Source organism: Crinia signifera, chromosome 3 (assembly GCF_055691185.1).
Source record: "Crinia signifera chromosome 3, ASM5569118v1, whole genome shotgun sequence".
Taxonomy (NCBI): Eukaryota; Metazoa; Chordata; class Amphibia; order Anura; family Myobatrachidae; genus Crinia; species Crinia signifera.
Genome location: NC_139219.1, coordinates 62352763 through 62379807, shown reverse-complemented (window position 1 = coordinate 62379807; position 27045 = coordinate 62352763). Strand labels below are relative to the sequence as shown.

Here is a 27045-nt window from a genome sequence, read left to right as displayed (position 1 = left end):
AGTAGTAACTGGACACATCATCCAGTAGGGATATCTATGCATTTCTTAAACTTAAAAGTACCAATTTATAAGAAAACACATAACCTTTTCATTATCTCTCAATCTTTTGAAAAAGCTCATCCAACCACTTATTTCCTGTCATTTTTCAAACATAGGGGGTATTCAATCTCCCGCCGATATTCCCGACGGGAGAAATAGTGGTGAGGCACTATTCAATGCCGTCTTTCCCGACAGCACTGAACAGGGATCTCGGCAGAACAGGCCCGACATTAGAAGCAGTTGGGCCTGCTCTGCCACCAATGGCCATGGATTGTCGAGGTCCCGGCCACAGCTCGACGATCCATGACCGCATCTTGCGGCCATGCCCCCTTTTCAGCATTTGGCAGGCGGGACATTGAATACTGTCTGCCGATTCTTCGACGAGCCAGCCGTGAATGGGACAGGGTTCAGGGCTGTCGGGCCAGCCCAATAGTTGTGACCCGAGATTGAATATCCCCCATAGCCTGTAACATGGCAGATGATTGGTTTCTACAAGCTTTGAAAAATCTCCCCCATGATCTACATGAAGTACCCATATTGTTAAAGTAATTTTAATAATTTACTATTAGGAGTTAGACCTGTACTGTATATCCACTTTGTACATATGAAAATTAAGTTAGCCATGTTCTGGATAGCTATAAATTTTCCTTGGCATGGAGTGTGACTTTACTAATGATAACAACATTCTCACTGTTTTCAGAGGGCTAGTGTTGTTCATGATGTGTGGGAGTATACTCACTAGACCAGCGGTAGCCAACTCCAGTCCTCAGCTACCAAGAGTTCACATTTTGCAGCCCACCCAGCAGGTGCACAGGTGCACTCATTACTCACTGGTACATTTTAAAAGATCACAGGTGGAGCTAAATATTTTACTTGTGACTCTGTAAATAAACCTGGAAAATGTTAACTTTTGAGGACTGGAGTTGGCTACCCATGCTCTAGACCAGTGGTAGCGAACTCCGGTCTTTGACAGCTACCAACAGTTCACATTTTCCAGACAACCTAGCTGCGGCAAAGGTGTACTCCTTACTCGCTGACACATTTTAAAAGATCCACAGGTGGAGCTAATTAATTCTTGTCATTCTGTGAGGAGATCTGAAAAACATTAACTGATATGCGCAATATGTAATTAACCACTTAAGTGGTATGCCCGGAAATTCTCGGAGCTTAGCTGCGCTGCCGCAGCGGGCTGTCCTGTAAAATGTCCAGGCATACCACTATGCAGCAGGTGCTCGCCAGTGGTGCCTCCAGCGGAGCACCACCTCTAGGACCGCCCCCGTCATCCCCCCCCCTCGTACACCGGAGCTCCACTGCCGCCATTTACAGCAGTGACGTAGGCGGCAGGCTCAGGGATGTTCGGGAGCCCTCAGGAGTTCAGATGGCTGAGTCCTCCCAAGCTGCCGCGAACATCCCCGAGCCTGCCGCCTGTGGTCAATGCTGACTTTGACTGGCGGCTGGGGCAGCAGGGTAGCTCCGGTGTACAAACGGCGGAGCGGAAGTGAGGGGGGCCCTTCCTACTTTCTGTGGTGGGTTTTGTTGGGGCAGGACAAACCTGCCCTGGTAGGTTTGTCCTGCTCCAGCAAAACCCACCACTCAAGGGGTTAATGATATCGCCCAGTGTGTACCCTGCACTTATGTATTATTAAGTGCTAACAACTTCTTGAAGGTTTCATTCTAGAACACAATCTAGGAGCAGACTGGATAATATTTTTAAATCTTTAATAGTTTTGTGTTTTGTTTGCAGGGAACAGTCAATGTGAACTTTATTCAGAATTACAAAGGTCAATTAGACAAAGATGAATGGTTTCAGGATCATGACTTGAAAGAAAGACCAGCTTCATCATACGAACCTAATATTCATCACCAGGATCGTCAAAGCTTATATAAATATGCTGTAGTTATTCCAATACTTTTGGTTCTGATCTACTGTTTATTATATTAACTGCATTCCATTAAGTCGGATGACCATCTTCTTAGCCAGTCAAAAGGTTTTATTAGACAGCTTCAGAGTAATAGGCTGAAAATTAAAAAAAATGGTATGGTCATTGATGATCACAGTGAATTTCTTTAAAAAAAACAAAACTTATGCTTGTTGTGAAAATCTCATTTTAGTAGCTAAAATATAAAAGCTGCATTATGTCACCAACACACACACAAACAAGTCTCTAGCAACAAAGTGTTTAACATATAGGAAAAATAACACCAATGCTTATAATTCCTCTTCCTTTCCATAAACTATAAAAATCTGCTATACATCTTCTGTATCTGGATCATCTGATCTATCGTTCAACACAGGGGAAAATTAATGTTAAAGTGGGTATACACATTTGGATACAAATACAGTACAGATACAATATTCAGACAAAACAGGCAACCTCGTGGGGGGTAGGGTGTAACCCTAACTGCTCGGTTGGGGATGAGATTGTTAGTGTTACAAGTTTGGAAATAGTTTACATTGAACATTTGGTTGGACAGCTTCTAGGCTGCAATATTCTGGGAATGCATGCAGTGCTTGAATTTATGAGCCATTATTGAACTTTTGGGAAAATAATAAGAGGGATTCCTATAATGAATTGGGACTTTTAATTTAATTTTGGGATATCAAAGTCTACATGCCATTTTTGTATTCTGAATAGGAAGCCTAATTGTATACATCACCGGTACCCTACCTATCATACTCCGATGCGCCTTGGTTTAAGCGTATTGTCAAATTCTACTTCTATTCAGAATCTACTCCAATCCATTAAAAATATCTGATGAAGTCTTGTGTAAGACGAAATGCGTTGGGTTCTTCTACACATCATCTATAAACCCTCATTTGTACAAGGTATAAAGAAGAATTTGCACTGCATGAAATACTGCATCACTTATCAATTAAAAATACCTAATAAATATTAATTTTAAGGACTTCTGGTGTGCCTACTTGTATAAGAAATCTGAAAAAGGAATTAAGGCTGCTGGGTCTAAATGTTAGACCGCATATAGGGCGCCAACCCACAATTGTCAAGTAAATTTTTGTCATTTTCAGGGAATTTTGTGGGTCAGGCAGCCCCAACATCTATACTAAATTTAAGTACGAGATGGTTTTTTTTGTGCATATTATATTCAGTCACACATAATATTTAAGTGTCATATCACATTATATTGGCAATGTCCTTTTGTGTCATAGTCGAATGCCTGGCTGAGTTCTGTGGGGCCTGATGGCTCACTCACACCAGACATCTTGTGCTGCATGAGGACACATCTATACCATGACCATGTGGAACATTTCAAGTAAGCATCCGCTCCAAAGGAACCAGTTTGCTAGGATAACAGTCGAGGAACTCTATGAAATGAGAACATTAATCTTACCTTGCTGCAGTAAGGACATTCACCATATATAATGTTAAAGCTTTGTCTACTAGATGGAAGTGTGTTCAACCACTAAGGAGAAAAGGGAAAGAATAAATGTAATACAATAGGAGGGGAAAAGGCACCAATAGCCACATTATCCCTCACAACGCAATATCTGTAACATTCGTAGACCTCACTGGCATTAATATAATTTTCTTGCAAAGTGCATGCTTTGCTATAAGAGTGTATTGGCATGTTAAACTGTAATCAGAATGTACTGACATGTCGTTCATATATTAGGCAAATACTGTAGTCTCTGGTATTAGGATACTTACCTCATATAAGCAGGCTTGGTGAAAGGGTTGCCCACAGTGGTGGTTATCACACACCTGATCTGGAATGGCAGAGTCCAGCCTGTAAGCGTAGCATATTCCACAGTCCATGCTAAAATCCTACAGAAAATAAATTCACTTTAACCACAGAGAATTTTTTACAGTTAAATAATAATTATGCAATTTATATCTTCCCATTAATTATTGTGCTGAAAATAGAATTTTTGGTACTTGTGTATTTTGGCGGCGCCCATCGCATCGCATACCATAACGCATACGATGGTATGCGATGCGACGCGATATAATACGATAGTGCACGATGGCATACAATTTTGAAATTGTATGCCATTGTTCATGGCATACAATGCCATACGATGCGATGCGATTAAACATTGTATAAGCACCCTAATGGGTGCTTATACAATGTTAAGCACCCAAATGGGTGCTTACAATGTTAAATGCACCCCCACGCCACCCCCCCACTATAAACCTGAAGCGTGGCGAGCGCAGCGAGCCCGCGAGGGGCGGCAGTACGCGTCCTACGACCTTTTCATACCCCCACTATCCACGTCGGCGTGGAGTTGAGAATAGAATAGAAATACCAGACACGGACATTCACATAGGAAAGCTGATGAGTTAAAACAACAGAATTGCAAAGGGGCAGATTGGAATGAAAAAGCAGCCCGGAAAATGTATGGAAGCAGCCCTAAGGGGGTAGGGTCTGTTAAAGGGGGTGGGATTATTCCTCGTTGGTCCTACTTCTGAGTTGGACACAATTGCGGCCTTCCTTGCCTCTGTGCTACAGTTGTATATGCACTTCTTTGTGCTGGAGTTACACGCATGTGTTGCTCTTTCCTATATGGTTACAGGAGGTTGGCTAGTTAGCACCACCCAACTTTCAGGAGCCTCCTCGCTGTTCTGGGAGGGCAAGATATTATGGTATTTCCCTAATAGTTTGGTGGTTGTTCATGGAATTAGGTCACCAGAAAACCACAGGATGCAGACCCAAAATGTGTGAAGAGTCAAGTCTGCAACTTCTTTCTTTTTCCAATTATTTACAGAAGTCCTTATCGGCATCCCACCAATCAGTAATTTCTGTACGTTCTCCTAAAGCAGGGAGTGACCACCAGTCTTGCTAGGAGTGGGAAAAGTCTAAAGGTGCCCACACACTAGAACGATTTTTGGGCCGATTGGCCGATTTTCGATCAAAAATCGGTCGATGCTCGCTCCCGTGGATCTTTTGCTAAATCTTCTGATCTTACGTGCTGCACAAAAGATCAGAAGATTTAACAAAAGATCCATAGGAACGCACACGGGATCTTAAGAAAAATCTTTGGTAAAGATGTGCGCTTGCCTGAAATCTTTTGTCCAGATCGGACAAAAGATTTGAAGGCTAATTTATGCGCACATCTTAAGATCGCAGATCTTTCTAGTGTGTGGGCACCTTTAGATACTATAAATATAAAATTTCTCAGTTATGGGGCTTCACTTTTGATATTTTGTATAAGATACCGTGGAGTTAACTATCATGCACCACAGGGAGGAGAGTACCCTAACCACAATGCGGAAGCTAAAAAAAAGATACTTTAGAATTCTTGAACAAATCAAGTAGCACTTATCTTCTTCAACAAACTGGGTTAGAAAAGAACACAAATAATGGATATTATAAGAATGACTTACGGATTTCTTAAAATCAGATTGTGATGGAAAATCGATTTCTAAAATATCTTTCATGTTTTGCAACAATCCAGTTTGTGGATCCCTAAACAAAAAGAGTAACTTAATTAGCACAAATAAATCTATTAAAAATGATACAAGTAGTTATCGGATAATCTGTATTGTAATGGCTAAACAACCATTTTTTCTATTGGATTCTCACTCCCTTTTACTCTTGAATTCTGTTTTTTACCTTTAGACCAGGGTTGCCTACCTGACCCTTTCCTTCAGGGCGAAAATGCTCTGTTCCTGGACTTCCCTGGTAATGAATGATTGCCATCACCTGTGGGGAGCTAGGTAATTGATAAGAAAGGTGTTTCACCACAGGTGCTGGCAATCAGACATTACCAGGGAAGTCCAGGAGCAGAGCATTTTCTCCCTGAAGGAGAGGGTCAGGGAGGCAACCCTGCTTTGGACACACAAGAGCCTTTATCATTCATTTATGAATATCCCCTTCTTTCCCCTCTATCTCTCGGTGATTCCAGAGAGCTGACCTTTGTAATGCCATGGAAGAGATAACCTCTTCTGTCTTGTTAACTATCTCATACTTCACTGCCACTTGGTATGATTGGTTAACATTTAAGGAATCTACCTACCTTCAGCCCTCTCCTCCTGATGAAAATGCCCTTGCCTTCTAAATAACTACAACACCCAACGAATGTGGATCTGATTATCAGTACATTTGTTTCTTCTCTAGGATCTGTAATGACCCAGCTATTTTTTCGATGAGATTTACAGGCATACCCCTTTCACTCCAAACACACTCTCCCTGGCCAAAGCATCTTGTGGACTATGTATCTCTATATGAACTCCTGTGTTAAAATGGTCTCAAATTCTTATTGCTTCATTAAGATGATCTGTAAAGTCATTAACATGCTGGGCAGAATTCCCTTTCTCTCACTTGAAAGCCCTAACAAGTGCTAAACAGTCTGTTTTGTAGCACTAAAGTACTGACTTAGAAGTCCCCATATATGTAGCACTTCCCAGGAGCAATCATCCCCTTTGTACATACATTTACATATTGTACCCAAGTCGCATACACCCAAAGGTGATTTCACATACTGTGGCAGCTCAAGCATTTCACTAATATTCACTGTTAAGCTTGGTTCGTTTGCTGTAAAGGTAAATGTCCTATTAGGAGAAAGGTGCTATATAAATAACACTTTTACTAACACTATTATTACTAACAGTACTTATGTTAGACTGAGAATCTGCTCTTATATGCTGACGTTTGCATTTGGAAGCATATCCCACCTAATGTTTACCCTCGCAATACTCCTACCAGACTGATAAGTTGTGTGCGTCCGTAAGTTCCTGTTCCGTTTATGAAAACTGTGGTCCATAGATGGACCGATAAAGCAATATGCCCTAGCAATCTCTGTCCGTGTCCATAATCCAGCACATGTGCACTGGTATATCTTTGGTGCTAAGATTTGTGAGATTTGTCCAAGGGTCCATTATCAGTCCCATTATCCCTAGCAACATTTTTTTAACAGGTTGCAAGTGAAAAAAACAGTAGAAAATCTAACAACATAATACAGTTCTCTTGTATGGGAGGGCAGCAGAAACATTTGGCTGATTTTAAATTACTGTGTAATAAACATATATTCAGAAAACAATGCTTACCATAAATGGATGTTGCTATTCAACTTATCTTTTAATGGATGTACCACTAAAAAATAAAGAAAAATAATTATAATTAGCGGAGAACATTACAATATAAAATGACATTTATTATCCATAGTCACAAATAACCATATATAGAACATACAACGTACAAATAGGTTCACATTTAATAGTAAGCAATCTTGTGGAAGGGACAAAATAATGTAATGCGGCTGAACAAAGAACACACCATGGTCTGCTCCAAGGAAGTAACATTCTGGGATCATCGTGGGATGTCTGGGATCTAGGTCAATTGTAATGGACACATTGTTACCTGTAAGTACGGGATAAAAATAGAGTGCATAAGAAATTGTTGTATGAATTAGTAAAGCCCTGAAACGATATTTTATGAAAAACAGTATATTAAGGGACTAGTAAGCCCAAGCAATGGCATTTTTCTGGCTTAACGTGACTTTGTGCTGCCGTATTATTAAAGCAAAGCATGGTGGAATATTACAATACCTACCGCTCCATCACAACGGACATAACACTCAGCATTCAGCCAAGGGGTGAATGTATCAAAATTTTAAAAGTATCGCACGATAGTAATGCTTAGCTCGGCATATGCCTCGACCACCCAATCATCTGCATGCCATTGCTGTCTAGTATCAATTAGGAATTTCACTTGATAATCATAAATTACTCTTGGTCATTATAGACAAAAAGTTTGGAGGGATTAGCATTTGAAAGACAAAAAATGTAATCACGTACTAAATGAACTGTTTGTTTTTAATTCTAAATGAAGCTAATGTCCTGATTATAGGCCTGATTCTGGTTCACTCGCAAAAGCAAATTCTCTCTCTAAGGACAAAACTATGTGCACTGCAGGTGGGGCAGATGTAACATGTTCAGAGAGAGTTAGATTTGGGTGTTTTATTGTTTCTGTGCAGGGTAAATACTGGCTGCTTTATTTTTACACTGCAATATAGATATTAATTTGAAGTACAAACCCACCCAAATCTAACTCTCTGCAGATGTTACATCTGCCCTCCCTGCAGTGCACATGGTTTTGTCCATTAGAGAATTTGCTTTTGTGAGCGAACCAGAATCATGCCCATAATCACTGTGTCATTAGCATTAAAAAAGAAAAGTAAAACACCTTTATACTACACTACTTTTTTTTTATTTTATTTTTACAAAGGATAGAAAATTACATATGGGGAGAATAAATGGGGGACAACAGTGCACTAATTGTGTGAAAAGGATATTTTTAGACCGGTGAAAACTGCACAAAAATGTGTCCAGCGGCTTTAGAGACTAGCGCGTTCAGATACACAGAAACCCTTCTGGGACTTTCTTTTATACTATGCAAGGATATATATACACACACACACTATACACATACATATACACATACACACAGTAGCGTAACGAAAACTTTTGCTCCCCCCCGCCGGGACAATTTCCAGTGAAGTGGAGATAGCCCGTTATTTCCACTTCACTGCAGGGACCCCGGCGGCGGCAACATCATACTCAACGGCGCAGGGACCTTCAGGCTCTCCCTGAATACAGGTACCTCCACGCCGCATGGACCCCCCTGCCAGCTCCCCGCTGCACCCACAAGCAGTGGGGAGCTGGCGGAGAAAAAATAGCGCCCGCAGACCCCCGGCGCCTCCCCGCCACCGCGGGGGCTGCGGCCTTATAGTTACGCCAGTGCATACACACACACATTGATACTGAAAACAAATCCCTCTACAAAAAAAAAAAAAACTAATAAAAAATGTAATTGGATAAAATAGCAAAAGATAAGTCAGAAAAATATTCTTAAGTCACAGAAGCAACAACTACTAACCATTGAAGGGTTAAAAAATATTAGTACATCAAAAGATAAGGACAGTGAGACAGTTTGGACAAATGAGATTAAAAATATAACTCCCAGAGGAATCCTCAGATGAAAGGCTAGCGTTACCGTTGTGCTGATTAGCCATACACTGTGCTGTATGTGACATGCTGGGACAAAGGTGATGTACGTATACAGAAACAGGACAGAGACATCTATCAGCGCTCACCTATTGCAATCCTTCTCACAGTGGCACTTCGTGTGGGTTTCTCTGGTTCCAGTACCCATGTTTTCTTGTCAATTTCATCTAAAGCGTCCCAAAAATCTTTTAATGACTCCAAGGTCGATAAAACTTGGTTATAAATGTCTTGTAAATTACTCTAATAATGAGAAATTGGGGGAGAGTGGAAAAAAAAAATCACTTTTAAGAATTGTAAAAAATAAACAAGAGAACAAAAAAATCAAACCATAAATATCTGTAATAAATATGTTCGAAATCAGATCATAGTACAAAAATGATGGAATATATGGAGCAACTGGAGACAAAAATATTCTATCATGCAACGTCTGACACAAGTGACTATTAGAACGGTCTATAGAACGTGTGCTTATACCCTATGGAACCCCAGTTTTATACTAGCAGTTGAGTCCACGTCTGGATAAGTCACTTATTTGTATGTATGTAATAGGTGACAGAATTAGCCTAGGAGCTGGTTCAACTTAGAAGAGGCATCAACCCATTGGTGAAGGTGCTCTATGATAAAAAACAAAAAATAATATGTACAGTAATCAAAATACTATTACCAAGTGAGAAAAGTCAGTATTTGACGCCAAAGACATGGATGCACAGATGCTATTCAACAATAAGTGCATAACCTCTTTGAATTTTTCTGGTTTTCCTTTAAAAATGGCATACAAAATTACCTAAAATTTTTACTTTTTAGTTTAAGATGCCTTTTAGGTTTTGTAGTTTTACAATCAGTGTATGGAAGTGAACAACGGACGTTGTATGTCAGTGGTTCCCAACCCTGGTCCTCAAGTACCCCCAACAGTGCACGTTTTCCGGTCACCCAGCAGGTGCACTCATTATTCAGACACATTTTAAAAGATCCACAGGTGGAGCTAATTATGTCATTTGTGATTCTGTGTGGAGACCTGGAAAACATGCACTGTTGGGGGTACTTGAGGACCGGGGTTGGGAACCACTGTTCTATGTGATTTCATCCCGATGTTTCTCCGATATTTTTGATTGGCAAGCCATTTTGCTGCCCCTGTATTGTGTGTAGAATTTTGAGAGAAAAAAATATATTTATTCCATTTTGGAATAAGGCTGTAACATAACAAATTGTGGAAAAAGTGAAGTGCTGTGAATACTTTACGGATGCACTGTATAGATGCTCAGAATATCTGTATCACGTATGAGGATCCGATATGATATCCCGGCGGTCGGGATCCCGGCGGTCGGAATCCCGACACTGGAATCCCGACCGCCGAAATCCCGACAAGGGGGGGACATGGATCGCCCCCCCTTGCGGGCTCGCTGCGCTCGCCACGCAGCGGGCCCGGTGCCTCGCTACGCTCGGCACGCTATTATATTCTCCCTCTATGGGTGTCGTGGACACCCACGGAGGGAGAAAGTTTCGGGATTTCGGCGGTCGGGATTCCAGTGTCGGGATTCCGACCGCCGGGATCCCGACCGCCGGGAAATTAACCGCATCCCACGTATGATGATAGGGCCAAATGCAGTAGCTGGCTGCTACACGCCCCCCCCTGAAGCGGTTACAATACAGTAGCCTTGCCCCATTACCTCCAACAATCTTATACTATCTGTCAATCACTCCACAACTTTACTTATTATTTGGAAGACATAGGGGGGTATTCAATCCCCCTCTGCTATTTCTGACGGGGGAAATAGCGGCGCGTGCCTATTCAATGCGGTCTTTACCGACAGCATTAAACAGGCATCCTGGCAAAACGAGCCTGAAAACAGTTGGGCTCGTTTTGCACAGATCGGCCATGGATTGTCGAGATCACGCCGTTTCTCACAGCCACGCCCCATTTTCGGCACTCGGCAAACGGGACATTGAATCCCGCCTGCCGATTTGCTGTCGAGCAGGCCGAGAGCGGGACAGGGTCACCGCTGTTGGGACGTCCCGACAGTCGTGACGTGGGATTAAATATCCCCCATAGTAGTGAGTATAAGTATTGATAGTTTCTGGAAAAAGCTCAAAATGTTACAATACAGGTTGAGTATCCCTTATCCATAGTTTCCAGAATGCTATTTTTTTTTTTTTTTGTAAAAGCACTACTGTAAACATCTGCAACTGTCACTACTGTGGACAAGATATGTAACTGGCACTAAACGTGCAAAAACATGATTGCTTGCCATTCAGATTCATTGCCTGAGACAGTACACAAACTTTGTTTCATGTTTTGAAACTTTGTTTCATGTTTTGAAACCTTGTTTCATGCACAAATAAAATATATTTGTGTGTATTTCATATTTTTGATGTGTATATACAACATAAATGCAAGATCCCTCATTGAAATATAAAAATATTCAGAAATATGGAATAATCCATTATCCAAAATGCTCTGGACCAGAATTTTGGATACGAGATACTCAAACTGTATTGCATAAAAAAAAAAAAATAATAATAGTAAAGAAAGAAAAGAATGATATTGATGTTAGAAAAAATGGATCTAAAACAGGTCAGGGGAAACTCTCAGCGGTAAAGCGGTTCCAGCTCAGTAATATACTGTATGTAGTTAAATCCTGTGCGCTAAAAAGTATTATAAGCCTTAAAAAGTGATAATCGGAGAGTGATAAAGAGAGCAATCAAGGACAGGCCAATTAGCCCCTAACAGTCATTTTTCAAACCCAGCCTTTAACATGACAATTAAGAGCTCATTGGCCGGTCATTTATCTCTCTTTATCACTTGTTAAGACTTCATACATTTGGTTGTGTATGTTCAGATATTAATGCATTTACTGTACAGTGTATGCTGTAGGGTTAAAACCTTGTAATTGTAGTATCATGCAATATATTAAACATATGATCTTAAGGAATACAAATATTAAAATAACCGTATTTTGGTGCTGCAGAACTGCATTAATGGGAGAAGCACTTGAGGAAGAAAAGAAGAGCAAGTACCTACAGTATGTAGCACATGACTTAGTTATTACTCTGAAGATGTATTTTTTTTCTAACTAAATAGAGGGAAGGATATGATAATGTCAGTCACTTAACTATCATAAAAGCCCTCATCATAAGTTCTAGTAATTCTAATTTTTTTCCCCATATATTTTTCACACGTTCCTGGAAAGCGATCACGGCTGCTGGAGGACACTTAAAATTAATTGTGTAATTTTCATATGTCTGCAAAAGTTGCTTTCATCTCTTTACCTTTCCGTTATCAGTGACATAAATTTGCTTATAATCACTTTTATTCATATAATTTAAATACATTAAGGCAACATAGGAAGAATAGCAACCCATTTGCAACTGGCTTATCATAAACTGCCATAGAATACAAGCAGTTTTCAAGGAGAATTACACACACGACCAGACCATCTTCTTCTATGGTCTACTTCTAACGCTCATTGTAGGCGCTTTCAGTAGTGGACAGAGGTCATCATGGGCTACCCAGCCATATAGGCAACAAGCTGCGAAGCACTGTGTGCTTGGATAATGTAATATCATAGCCAGCATTAACATGTTCAGCAATTTGTGTTACAATAGCTGCTCTGTTGGTTCAGACCAGATGGGCTAGCCTTCGTTCCCCACGCAGATCAAAGAGCAAGGAGTGCCCATAACCCTGTTTCCACTGGTTATCCCTGCTTGTACCACTTTTGGCAAGTACTAACCATTGCTCCCAACACATCAACATCAAGAATTGAGTGTTCATTTGCTGCATAATATATCCCACCCACTGAAAAGTGCCATTGTAACAAGATAATTTTATTTGTGTCACCTGTCTGTGTTTTATTGTTATGGCAAATTGGTGTATATACATATATCATAGAGAAGAATACATATGGATGACCGACTAGGGAATGCTAGCGTTCAGAATACTGATGATGGCATGGAGGGAATCCCGAGAGGGTTCTGGTAAGTATATTGATCCTCCATCCCGCAGCCTAGTCCCAAATCATATGCTCGCCCGGCAGTCTTAACCCTTTAACAGTCCAATTTTTTTTTTTTTCAATTCAAACAGTCTGGTTTAAATGTTTTAATTAATTGTAATTTTTTTTATTCAAAAATGGTCTACATTAAATGTTGAACGATGTTAATGTTCTTATTTTAAAGTGGTTTACCATTGGATCTGCTACTAGTGCTAGGGCTGTTGCACCTGACTAGGCGTTGGACCTGAAAGGGTTAACCTAAGCCCCCACCATGCTGTCTAACCCTAACCCCTCCTTATAAGTACCTAACCCTCCCTGCATCCTACACGTAATCTCTCTCCCACAGCCTTACTCTAAATCTCCCCCTAGTGCCTATACTTAGGTCACCATTCCCTGGCCTATTCCAACCCGCATCGCAACTTTTGTGATCCTAGCAATCGGGATTCCAGCGCCTACATCCAAATTTATGTTGGGATTTTGGTTCCATTCCCCTGATGGTAGTTGGGATGCTGGCATCTTTATTAGAGAGGATGCTTTCCATGTACAATTGTTTCATCATTGTGGAAATATAAAATATGAGATTCTGGGATGCCTCGGCCAGAAAAGAAATGATCAACACGGCATTAATATATATTAATCCACTTAAAGAGGAAAATCTTGTTTATAATGTGACACTGCCTTGCAGAATTAAATTATGACCTGGAGATGATAAAAGACAATTTTCTCTCTAAATAACTAGAAAACCCAACTAAAAGCCAGCACAAGGGAGAATGGAACATATATTAACCCCTTCCTGACAGAGCCAGTTTTTGCGTTCCTGACAGAGCCCTTTTTTTCAAATCTGACATGTATCACTTAAGTGGGGATAACTTTTTTTTGCTTTTACTTATCCCAGTGATTTTGAGATTGTTTTTTCGTGACACATTGTACTTCAAATTAGTGGTAAATTTGGGTCGATACAGTCTGTGTTTTTTTGTGAAAAATACCAAAATGTCGTAAAAAAATGGAAAATTTAGCAATTTGCAAAATGTTAAATTTTCTGCTTGTGAGACAAATAATCATACCACTCAAAATAGTTAATAACTAACATAGACCATATGTCTACTTTATGTTTCCATCATTATTTCAACTTCCTTTTCATTTTTTTGGACACTAGGAGGCTTACAATATGAATAGCAAATTCTCAAATTTTCAAGAAAATTTCAAACACTGATTTTTTTAGGGACCAGTTCAGTTCTGATGTGACTTTGAGGGACTTGTATGTGAGACACCCCCATAAATGATGCCATTTCAAAAACTGCACCCCTCACAGTATTCAAAACAGCATTTTGGAAGTTTGTTAACCCTTTAGGTGTTTCACAGGAATTAAAACAAAGTGTAGGTGAAATTTCAAAATTTCATTTTTTTTGCAGATTTGCAATTTTAATACATTTTTCTAAGGAACACAGTACATTTTACTAGAGAAATGTGACTAAAAATTGATTCCCCCAATTCTTTTGTTTTCATAAATATCCTATATGTGGCCCTAGTGTGCACGTTGACCAAACCACAGGCTTCATAATAGAAGGAGCACCTACTTGATTTTGGAGCCTCCTTTTTATGAGATTATTTTTTAGGCACCAAGTAGGTTTCTAGGCACCATAAGATGCTAAAATTTAGGAACCCCCCCACAAGTGACCCCATTTTGCAAACTACACCCCTCAGGGAATTCATCTAGGGGTATAGTGTACATTTCAAACCCCCAGGGGTTTCACCAATTGTGGTACAACTGGGCAGTGAAAATGAAAAATTACATTTTTTTACACAAAAATGCAGTTCTGGCTCAAAATTTTTCATTTTCGTAAGGTATGAAGGAGAAAAAGCACCCCAAAATCTGTGCCCCAATTTCTCCCGAGTATGGCAATGCCTCATATGTGACCAAAAAATACCAGTTGGGTGCATGGCAGGACTCAGAAGGGAAGGAGTGATTTTTGGTGGTGGAATGTTGGTGGGTGCTATGTCGCATTAGCAAGACCCCCAAAGCACCAATACAGTGGAACCCCCCCACAAGTGACCCCATTTTGCAAACTACACCCCTCAGGGAATTCATCTAGGGGTATAGTGTACATTTCAAACCCCCAGGGGTTTCACCAATTTTGATACAACTGGGCAGTGAAAATGAAAAATTACATTTTTTTACACAAAAATGCAGTTCTGGCTCAAAATTTTTCATTTTCAGAAGGTATGAAGGAGAAAAAGCACCCCAAAATCTGTGCCCCAATTTCTCCCGAGTACGGCAATGCCTCACATGTGACCAAAAAATACCATTTGGGTGCATGGCAGGACACAGAAGGGAAGGAGTGATTTTTGGATTTTGCAGCTCAGATTCTGGTGGAATTTTGGTGGGTGCTATGTCGCATTAGCAAGACCCCCCAAGCACCAATACAGTGGAACCCCCCCACAAGTGACCCCATTTTGCAAACTACACCCCTCAGGGAATTCATCTAGGGGTATAGTGTACATTTCAAACCCCCAGGGGTTTCACCAATTTTGATACAACTGGGCTGTGCAAATGAAAAATTACATTTTTTACAAAAAAATGCAGTTCTGGCTCAAAATTTTTCATTTTCACAAGGAATGAAGGAGACAAAGCACCCCAAAATCTGTGCCCCAATTTCTCCCGAGTACGGCAATGCCTCACATGTGACCAAAAAATACCATTTGGGTGCATGGCAGGACTCAGAAGGGAAGGAGTGATTTTTGGATTTTGCAGCTCAGATTCTGGTGGAATGTTGGTGGGTGCTATGTTGCATTAGCAAGACCCCCCAAGCACCAATACAGTGGAACCCCCCCACAAGTGACCCCATTTTGCAAACTACACCCCTCAGGGAATTCATCTAGGGGTATAGTGTACATTTCAAACCCCCAGGGGTTTCACCAATTGTGGTACAACTGGGCAGTGAAAATGAAAAATTACATTTTTTTACACAAAAATGCAGTTCTGGCTCAAAATTTTTCATTTTCATAAGGTATGAAGGAGAAAAAGCACCCCAAAATCTGTGTCCCAATTTCTCCCGAGTATGGCAATGCCTCATATGTGACCAAAAAATACCAGTTGGGTGCATGGCAGGACTCAGAAGGGAAGGAGTGATTTTTGGTGGTGGAATGTTGGTGGGTGCTATGTCGCATTAGCAAGACCCCCAAAGCACCAATACAGTGGAACCCCCCCACAAGTGACCCCATTTTGCAAACTACACCCCTCAGGGAATTCATCTAGGGGTATAGTGTACATTTCAAACCCCCAGGGGTTTCACCAATTTTGATACAACTGGGCAGTGAAAATGAAAAATTACATTTTTTTACACAAAAATGCAGTTCTGGCTCAAAATTTTTCATTTTCAGAAGGTATGAAGGAGAAAAAGCACCCCAAAATCTGTGCCCCAATTTCTCCCGAGTACGGCAATGCCTCACATGTGACCAAAAAATACCATTTGGGTGCATGGCAGGACACAGAAGGGAAGGAGTGATTTTTGGATTTTGCAGCTCAGATTCTGGTGGAATTTTGGTGGGTGCTATGTCGCATTAGCAAGACCCCCCAAGCACCAATACAGTGGAACCCCCCCACAAGTGACCCCATTTTGCAAACTACACCCCTCAGGGAATTCATCTAGGGGTATAGTGTACATTTCAAACCCCCAGGGGTTTCACCAATTTTGATACAACTGGGCTGTGCAAATGAAAAATTAAATTTTTTACAAAAAAATGCAGTTCTGGCTCAAAATTTTTCATTTTCACAAGGAATGAAGGAGACAAAGCACCCCAAAATCTGTGCCCCAATTTCTCCCGAGTACGGCAATGCCTCACATGTGACCAAAAAATACCATTTGGGTGCATGGCAGGACTCAGAAGGGAAGGAGTGATTTTTGGATTTTGCAGCTCAGATTCTGGTGGAATGTTGGTGGGTGCTATGTTGCATTAGCAAGACCCCCCAAGCACCAATACAGTGGAACCCCCCCACAAGTGACCCCATTTTGCAAACTACACCCCTCAGGGAATTCATCTAGGGGTATAGTGTACATTTCAAACCCCCAGGGGTTTCACCAATTGTGGTACAACTGGGCAGTGAAAATGAAAAATTACATTTTTTTACACAAAAATGCAGTTCTGGCTCAAAATTTTTCATTTTCATAAGGTATGAAGGAGAAAAAGCACCCCAAAATCTGTGTCCCAATTTCTCCCGAGTATGGCAATGCCTCATATGTGACCAAAAAATACCAGTTGGGTGCATGGCAGGACTCAGAAGGGAAGGAGTGATTTTTGGTGGTGGAATGTTGGTGGGTGCTATGTCGCATTAGCAAGACCCCCAAAGCACCAATACAGTGGAACCCCCCCACAAGTGACCCCATTTTGCAAACTACACCCCTCAGGGAATTCATCTAGGGGTATAGTGTACATTTCAAACCCCCAGGGGTTTCACCAATTTTGATACAACTGGGCAGTGAAAATGAAAAATTACATTTTTTTACACAAAAATGCAGTTCTGGCTCAAAATTTTTCATTTTCAGAAGGTATGAAGGAGAAAAAGCACCCCAAAATCTGTGCCCCAATTTCTCCCGAGTACGGCAATGCCTCACATGTGACCAAAAAATACCATTTGGGTGCATGGCAGGACTCAGAAGGGAAGGAGTGATTTTTTGGATTTTGCAGCTCAGATTCTGGTGGAATTTTGGTGGGTGCTATGTCGCATTAGCAAGACCCCCCAAGCACCAATACAGTGGAACACCCCCACAAGTGACCCCATTTTGCAAACTACACCCCTCAGGGAATTCATCTAGGGGTATAGTGTACATTTCAAACCCCCAGGGGTTTCACCAATTTTGATACAACTGGGCTGTGCAAATGAAAAATTACATTTTTTACACAAAAATGCAGTTCTGGCTCAAAATTTTTCATTTTCAGAAGGTATGAAGGAGAAAAAGCACCCCAAAATCTGTGCCCCAATTTCTCCAGAGTACGGCAATGCCTCACATGTGACCAAAAAATACCAGTTGGGTGCATGGCAGGACTCAGAAGGGAAGGAGTGATTTTTGGATTTTGCAGCTCAGATTCTGGTGGAATTTTGGTGGGTGCTATGTCGCATTAGCAAGACCCCCAAAGCACCAATACAGTGGAAGCCCCCCACAAGTGACCCCATTTTGCAAACTACACCCCTCAGGGAATTCATCTAGGGGTATAGTGTACATTTCAAACCCCCAGGGGTTTCACCAATTTTGATACAAGTGGGCAGTGAAAATGAAAAATTACATTTTTTTACACAAAAATGCAGTTCTGGCTCAAAATTTTTCATTTTCAGAAGGTATGAAGGAGAAAAAGCACCCCAAAATCTGTGCCCCAATTTCTCCCGAGTACGGCAATGCCTCACATGTGACCAAAAAATACCAGTTGGGTGCATGGCAGGACTCAGAAGGGAAGGAGTGATTTTTGGATTTTGCAGCTCAGATTCTGGTGGAATTTTGGTGGGTGCTATGTCGCATTAGCAAGACCCCCCAAGCACCAATACAGTGGAACCCCCCCACAAGTGACCCCATTTTGCAAACTACACCCCTCAGGGAATTCATCTAGGGGTATAGTGTACATTTCAAACCCCCAGGGGTTTCACCAATTTTGATACGAGTGGGCAGTGAAAATGAAAAATTACATTTTTTTACACAAAAATGCAGTTCTGGCTCAAAATTTTTCATTTTCAGAAGGTATGAAGGAGAAAAAGCACCCCAAAATCTGTGCCCCAATTTCTCCCGAGTATGGCAATGCCTCATATGTGACCAAAAAATACCAGTTGGGTGCATGGCAGGACTCAGAAGGGAAGGAGTGATTTTTGGTGGTGGAATGTTGGTGGGTGCTATGTCGCATTAGCAAGACCCCCAAAGCACCAATACAGTGGAACCCCCCCACAAGTGACCCCATTTTGCAAACTACACCCCTCAGGGAATTCATCTAGGGGTATAGTGTACATTTCAAACCCCCAGGGGTTTCACCAATTTTGATACAAGTGGGCAGTGAAAATGAAAAATTACATTTTTTTACACAAAAATGCAGTTCTGGCTCAAAATTTTTCATTTTCAGAAGGTATGAAGGAGACAAAGCACCCCAAAATCTGTGCCCCAATTTCTCCCGAGTACGGCAATGCCTCATGTGTGACCAAAAAGTGGCAGGACTCAGAAGGGAAGGAGTGATATTTGGATTTTGCAGCACAAATTCTGGTGGAATTTTGGTGGGTGCTATGTCGCATTAGCAAGACCCCCAAAGCACCAATACAGTGGAACCCCCCCACAAGTGACCCCATTTTGCAAACTACACCCCTCAGGGAATTCATCTAGGGGTATAGTGTACATTTCAAACCCCCAGGGGTTTCACCAATTTTGATACAAGTGGGCAGTGAAAATGAAAAATTACATTTTTTTACACAAAAATGCAGTTCTGGCTCAAAATTTTTCATTTTCAGAAGGTATGAAGGAGAAAAAGCACCCCAAAATCTGTGCCCCAATTTCTCCCAAGTACGGCAATGCCTCACATGTGACCAAAAAATACCAGTTGGGTGCATGGCAGGACTCAGAAGGGAAGGAGTGATTTTTGGATTTTGCGGCTCAGATTCTGGTGGAATGAATGGTGGGTGCTATGTGGCATTAGCAAGACCCCCGAAGCATGGTGAAATTATGAACCTAATAATCCATAGATGTGTGGTATATTTTAAAACACTCCTTTATACATAGGCCGGGTTTGTCGGGGCAAGTGTCACACTGGAAAATAGTTTGCTTTCTTATTCCCTTTTTATAGCAAACTTTGCACCTTTTTTGTGTCCTGCCCTTTTTTCCAGTGGAGGGGATTTCATCAGGAAAATGCTGCCCTGGTACAATACGGGGGCCAGTACTAGAAGTACTGGGGCCCTCTGCCTGCTGGTTCCCAAATATTAGGCCCTTTATGACTTCCTCTTGAAAGTGCATAAATGTCCCCCTCTGGCCGGTAGAACGGAATAGCACGTAAGCGTTATACAGTGCCATCTGGATGATATACACGGCCACCTTCTTGTACCAGATTTTTGTTTTCCGCAGGGCACTGTACGGCTTCAGTACCTGATCTGAAAGATCCACTCCGCCCATGTACCTATTGTAATCCAGGATACAATTAGGTTTTGAGGTGTGGGTACTGGTACCTCGTACAGGGACGGAGGTGGTACTGTCTCCGTGAATTGTTGTCAGTATAAGGACATCCCTCTTGTCCTTATATTTGACCAACAACATATTTTCGGTGCATATTCCCCTGCTTTCACCCCTTCTCATTACTTGGGCAATGTGCGTTTTTGGGAGGCCTCTTTGGTTCTTGCGCACAGTACCGCAAGCTGCTGTACCTCTTGAACCAAGGGCCTTAAACAGGGGGATGCTAGTGTAAAAGTTATCCACATAGAGGTGATAACCTTTATCCAGGAAGGGGTGCACTAAATCCCAGACAATTTTTCCACTAACACCTACGAGGGAGGGGGGGCATTCTGGCGGTTCAATTCTTGAATCCTTCCCTTCATATACCCTAAACCTGTGAGTGTACCCTGAGGTGCTTTCACACAGCTTATACATTTTTATGCCATACCTTGCCCTCTTACTGGGAAGGTACTGGCGGAATTTAACCCTTCCTTTAAAATGTATAAGGGACTCGTCTATGCAAATGAATTTATCTGGGATGTACATGTCTTCAAATTTGGCACTGAAATGATCAATGACCGGCCTGACTTTGAATAGCCGGTCAAAGGTGGGATCATCTCTGGGTGGGCACTGTGCATTATCGTTGTAATGCAAAAATGTAAGGATCGTCTCAAATCGAGCCCGGGGCATGGCCATACGGTAAAATGGGGTGCTGTACAGAACATCTGTACTCCAATATTGCCTAATTTCTGGCTTTTTTACTATGCCCATATGAAACACCAGACCCCAAAACGTCATCATCTCTACTGCATCTACAGGGGTCCACCTAGCAAATGATGACGTGGGGTTTTGAGCAATAAACTGCTGGGCATATAAATTAGTTTGGTCCACCATTAAATTTATAAAATCATCAGAGAAAAATAATTTGAAAAAGTCAATTTCTCTGAGACCTGTGGAATCAAATTGGATTCCTGGCATGGCCAAAAACTCAGGAACCTGGGGCTCAAAATTGTCTGGTGGTGGGGTCCATACGAGATCAATTATTGGGGGGGGGGGGGCTCAGCTGCTCTACAGGGGCGTCTTTGAGGGGGTCCCTCATCACCAGAGGAGGAAGAGGAGCTTAAGACGAATCCTTCAAATTCCCCGCTTGCCTCACTGGCTGTGTCAGAGTCAGAGGCAAGCATGGCATATGCCTCCTCCACTGAATACATTCTTCTGGATGACTGGGATGACATTTGGGATGACATTTGGGATGCCATTTTTATTTTTGTGTTACTGGTAGTGAAATGTTTCAACACGTGTATAGTGTAGGGGGGGGTACAAACTTTATTTCAACCCGGGGGGGGTGTAGTGTGTAGTGTGTATGTAGTGCAGAAAAAAAAAATACTTTATACAAAAAAAAAAAAAAATTGAAGGGGTTAAAAAAAAAAAAAAATTGAAGGGGTTAAAAAAAAAAAAAAATTGAAGGGGTTAAAAAAAAAAAAAAAAAGGTCCTGCGCCAAAAATTGAGCACAGATGTTGGTCAGTAATGTCCGTCACTGAACAGCGCTCAAAGGCAACAGGAATTTGATCAAAAAAAAAAAAATAGATCAACCCTGTGCCGAAAAAGCTGATCAGTGATGTACGTCACTGATCAGCGCACAGTGGCCACAGGACACCCACAAAATCACAGTGTGTGTAAAAAAAAAATTAAAAAAAGACCCCACAGCACCCACAAAAAAAAAAAAAGGTGATCAGTGATGCGACACTGATTACCAGTGAGGGGCAGCAGGTGCACAACCTTTGGTGCAACTGACAGTGCAACTGGCAGCAACTGACAGGTATATATAAAAAAAAAAAAACCTCTGCACCCCCAAAAAGTTGCTGATCACCTCAGATATAGTGATCAGCACAAAAGGCGGGGGCAGCAGACACAAAATTTAGCACTCACTATCACTCTCTGTCACTATCTCTCTCTATCTCACTATCTATCACTCTATGACACTGCAGCAGCAGCAGTGACAGGTATATATATATATATAAAAAAAAACCTGCGCCCCCAAAAAGTTGCTGATCAGTTAATTTATACTGATCAGCACAAAAGGGGGGGCAGCAGTCAGTTATATAAAAAATATATAGCACAATCTGTCACTAGGCCTAGCAGCACAAAATATAGCACTCTCTGTCACTAGGCCTCTCTATCTCTCTCTCTCTATCTCTCTCTCTCTATCTCTCTATCTATAACTATATCACACTGCAGCAGCACAAAATATAGCACTCTCTGACACTATCTCTCTCTATCTCTCTCTCTCTCTCTATCTAACGCTATTACACTGCAGCAGCACAAGTTCACAACACAGGAAGTCACAAGTAACAGGATCCAGGAAGCATCCAGCGCACTACAAGTGATGAAGCAGTGATCAGGCAAGGTATTTGCAAGGATCAGGTAAGTATTTGGCAAAGTTCTGGTCAGTAAATGGCGACAGCTGGGCACGGTGACCGCACTGCACGCTATTCCAGACCGGAATGGCGTCTGCAGTGCAGTCACCGTTAGTTTAAATCCCCCTCCTTGGCTGTGATTGGTCCGTCGGCCCGACGAACCAATCACGGCCTTTGGGGGCGGGCGGGGTGAGGTGGGGTGACACCAGTGTCACCCTTACACCCCGCGGTGATTGGTGCTGTACTTTACAGCACCAATCACCTCCGATCCCGTGTCACCGGCGAACGTTATTCGCCGGTGACACAGGAAAACGCTGTGAATGGCTGTTCACACTGAACAGCCAATCACAGCGATCGCCGACGGGGGGGCGGCATCGCAGCCCCCCCTGGGCATGCACGGACATGTCTGCTGTCAGGGACAGCAGACATGTTGAAACTGTCACCGCGTCTATAGACGCGGTGACAGTTACAAGCCATGACGTACATTTACGCCATGTGTCGGGAAGTACTTCCCGACCATGACGTAAATGTACGTCAATTGTCGGGAAGGGGTTAATGATACAATCCAATAACAGTATAAGGTTCTGATTCCTTACATGACTACAAACAAAGCTGGGAGGAGAAAGTGCTACAGTAGCTTCTCTTGAGGCACATCTTCAAGAAAACAGGGACGCACGAAAAAGAGTTGCAAAGCTGTACAGGCTACTGCATGTTTATGAATGATTAATAAACTGATTTTATTTAGTAAACAGGGATACTATAAGAATAGGTAGATTCATGCCTCTTTATCAACCAAGAAAAGGTCAATCTTGCAATTTACAGATGGAGCAGCTCTCATTAGAGCTGCTCCTGGTGATCGAATCACCAACCGCCAGCCACCGGCTGACACCCTACGGGCATTTTGGGGCGGTAACCCAGCATTTTCTGGGAGCACCTGAGTAAACATAGTCGTTCCCCAGACGTTGGGAGGAAGGCTGTAGACGTCATCAGAGGCCTCCTTCTCCCCACAGCCTTTGCAGCGTTAAATGAGTCTATACTTGAGACACTTGAGACCAGGGGGAAACTCATTCAATGTTGAGTGATTTTCCCTGTGTGCTTGGCTGCAAACACATTTGCAGTCTTACTAAAGGGCAGGAGGGGAGGATTGGCAGGGCTTCAAACACTTGCAGTGCAGTGAGCAGGTCTGAAATCGGGCCCCTATATACTAGCCCTATACATGCTGATTTACATAGTACTGCCACGGACAAAAATCAGAGAATGGGAACATAATTGACAGATGGAAAAACTTTTTGCTTTTGTGTACTAGAGCAGAAAATTACAGATGGAGCCGGCCTCTTCTAGCGTGGGTCTGGCTGTCAGATCGGCAAAAGCCAGGAAAGGATGCACACGCACGAGAGGTGCGCGCATCCCCTTCTAACGGAGCTCCCCGCCACTAGTCCCTGACGCTTGCCCCACCTCCCATCTCCCTGAAGCGGAGACGGGCAAGGTTCGTGTACCCTGGCGCATGTTAACTGGGATGCACGTCCCAGTCAATCTAGCAAACCCTGGCGCTGGCTGAGAGGTGCTCCATCTGTAGGTGCCGCTGCTCTCTTGCAATCTGCACAACATAACTAGCTGTGCACCAGTTACATGTAAACTGCTGAACTGTGTCCCCATTAGTTAAGTCTCCCCCAAACTCCCATTGCAGATACTGCAGGGCTTGACAAATCTTTAAAAAAAATCTAAGAGCCAGGATGAAAGTGTAGGAGCCAGACAAACTAAAAATAGGGGCAGTGCGCACCGAAGGCGTGGAAATTTTTTACAGCGCAATGCCTATTACACATGTCACAAACCCATTACATGTTTTTCCACATGCCATAATGCCCATTACACGTTATGCCACACACCGTAATGGCCATTACATGTTATGCCACACACTGTAATGCTCATTACACATTCTAAAAAACAACGGCATGTCCATTACACATTAAGCCACACTGTAATGCCCATTACATATAATACCACATGCTGTAATGCTTGGTACATATAGTGTATACACATAAGTGCCGCTTACCTACATGCTCATTGCCAGGGGTTGCATGCTTGATGCCAGGGGTCAAAAAAACTGAATCACCACCAGGTGATAAAGGCACTTTGTGGGTTGGGTATGTTTTTTAGGCTGCTCACACAGAGGGGAGGTTCAGTCCCCTGGTATGGTGGATACAAGGAAAAGACAAAGGGGTGTGTGGAGCGCCAAGAAAATTAATATAGATACTGTAACAATCAGTTTACAGTTAATATGTAAGTTTGAAATGAATTAGATCAATTGGGTATCACAAAATAAAAATTTATTTCATTATCACATCAATTAAAAACATAATTAATAGGGATGCACATGAACTTATACATAAAACATAATTAGATTGCACTTATGAGAGATGTAATAAGGCATACAGTAAACCACTTGTCAGTATTGAAAGTTAATAATAATAATGGATACTTAAGTGAGTCCCACTTGTTCCAAGATGGTTCTTGTTAAGGTTTGTAGTCCCCACGTTGAGAAGGGGGGGGGGGATCCGGATTGAGCTTGTATTTGTGGGTGTCCAGTTGTTCCTGCTGGAGGCCTTGATCTCTGTTTCCACTGGTGGGCAAGATGTAAATACCTAACTTCACGGATAAAGGGCTCCAGGAATTAGCAGGTGGTTAGTTACCCAATTTTGTGCATCCAGTTTCGGGTGCCGGCATGAAAGTGGTGGGTCCGGGGGAGCAAGAGTGGTAGCTGGTTCAAGGGGAATAGATGTGGTATCCAAAGTCCAGACAAGGGTTAAACTGACGCGTTTCGTTGCGCTCTGACAACTTTGCGCTCTGATCCTCCCCACCCGTCCACAGCCCCCCACACATTCCCCCCCCCCCCTTTCAACTTGGGGACTACAAACCTTAACAAGAAGGTAGCACCATCTTGGAACAAGCGGGACTCACTTAAGTATCCATTATTATTATTAACTTTCAATACTGACAAGTGGTTTACTGTATGCCTTATTACATCTCTCATAAGTGCAATCTAATTATGTTTTATGTATAAGTTCATGTGCATCCCTATTAATTATGTTTTTAATTGATGTGATAATGAAATGAATTTTTATTTTGTGATACCCAATTGATCTAATTCATTTCAAATTTACATATTAACTGTAAACGGATTGTTACAGTATCTATATTAATTTTCTTGGCGCTCCACACACCCCTTTGTCTTTTCGTCAAAATGCCCTTTGCCAGGGATAGCAGGCAGGAACAGCTGGTGAAAACTCAGTTACAGCCAAACTCTCCTCCTCCTAATAAGACACCCAGCACCTCTACCTCCCCTGGCCACACACATGCCCCAGGTAATGCCCCCCTCCACAATACCACATCCCCAATGCCTGCCCCCCCGTGATGACACATCCATAATGTCCTCTGTGGTGGTCGGGCAAAGGGGGTATGTCATGGAGCTCACATGGCCGGGCGGAGGGGGCTCTCACGGACCTCAAATGGCAGAGCGGGGGCTCTCACGGAACTCACATGACCGGGCGGAGGGGGGGCTCTCACGGACCTCACATGGCCGGGTGGAGGGGGAGCTCTCACGGACCTCACATGGCCTGGTGGAGGGGGGGCTCTCACAGAGCTCACATGGCCGGGCGGAGGGGGGGCTCTCACGGAGCTCCTGCAACAACGCGGAAGGGGGACGGAGCTCCAGCTCCAGGCTGAGGGTGGGAGGTCACGGAGCTCCCGCAGCCGGGTGGAAGGGGGACGTATCTCCAGTGGCCGGGCAGAGACAGGGATGGAGCTGCTGGCGGCAAGCAGTCTCTCCCTGATGGGGCCCGCGGCCATCGCACCTAAACATTTAGACACGGGCAGTGGGGAGAGGGCATCTTCTTATACCAGCCTGTGCCTGACAGGCTGGCCGGGGGGGGTCACTGCTGCTGGCCTGACAGGAGGAGGAGATGGGTGGTCAGGCTGCCGACAACCAGATTCTGCTTCCTCCCTCCCTGCAAAAAAGCTGGTCGCCAGGAAGCAGAATCTGGTCGCCGTGGCGACCTGGCGCACGGTATTTGTCGAGCCCTGAGATACTGACAGAAATTTTACTCTTTTAGATATACAAATAGTAAACACTATATTCACACACACACATACGTACACGCACCAATTGCCATGTGAGACATCCATGGCAATCGGCGTAGTCCTGTCACCACGCTAGTGTGTCTAAGCTGTTCCCGCTGCTCATAGAAACGTATTAATCAGTGAGGGTACGGCCTAGCAGTTCTATGCAGTGGGTGTGACTTTGGTGCACCAAATGTGCATGAGCGAGAAATGATGAGATATATATATATATATATATATGAAAAAAGAGAGTGAGATGGCGCCTTCTGGTGCAGTATGTTGATTAAATATGGGTCCCTTCACCTTTTCGTGAGAATCACCCCAGATATAAACATAAGTACCGTTTGT

The 27045-nt window shown here is 42.7% G+C and overlaps 2 protein-coding genes across 6 annotated transcripts in view; one reads left to right on the top strand and one right to left on the bottom strand.

Annotated features, from left to right (window-relative positions):
- Nucleotides 1-2936, top strand: part of VRK2 (VRK serine/threonine kinase 2) — an 80706-nt gene extending 77770 nt beyond the window's left edge. For 3 of the 5 annotated variants that reach the window (XM_083175894.1, XM_083175895.1, XM_083175897.1), the window contains one exon: nucleotides 1784-2936. In XM_083175894.1, the coding sequence (XP_083032020.1) occupies nucleotides 1784-1981 (198 nt within the window). In that variant the 3' untranslated portion in view covers nucleotides 1982-2936. The remainder of the gene's footprint in view (nucleotides 1-1783) is intronic. The other 2 variants (XM_083175896.1, XM_083175892.1) reach the window with 1 other exon arrangement.
- The window catches only part of FANCL (FA complementation group L), an 84833-nt gene continuing 59529 nt past the window's right edge, over nucleotides 1742-27045 (bottom strand). Inside the window, exons 8-14 of the mRNA XM_083175898.1 lie at nucleotides 9095-9245; nucleotides 7276-7359; nucleotides 7047-7092; nucleotides 5385-5466; nucleotides 3708-3824; nucleotides 3391-3462; nucleotides 1742-2056 (exon numbers count right to left, since the gene is read on the bottom strand). Coding sequence (XP_083032024.1) covers nucleotides 2021-2056; nucleotides 3391-3462; nucleotides 3708-3824; nucleotides 5385-5466; nucleotides 7047-7092; nucleotides 7276-7359; nucleotides 9095-9245 — 588 coding nt within the window. The 3' untranslated portion in view covers nucleotides 1742-2020. The remainder of the gene's footprint in view (nucleotides 2057-3390; nucleotides 3463-3707; nucleotides 3825-5384; nucleotides 5467-7046; nucleotides 7093-7275; nucleotides 7360-9094; nucleotides 9246-27045) is intronic.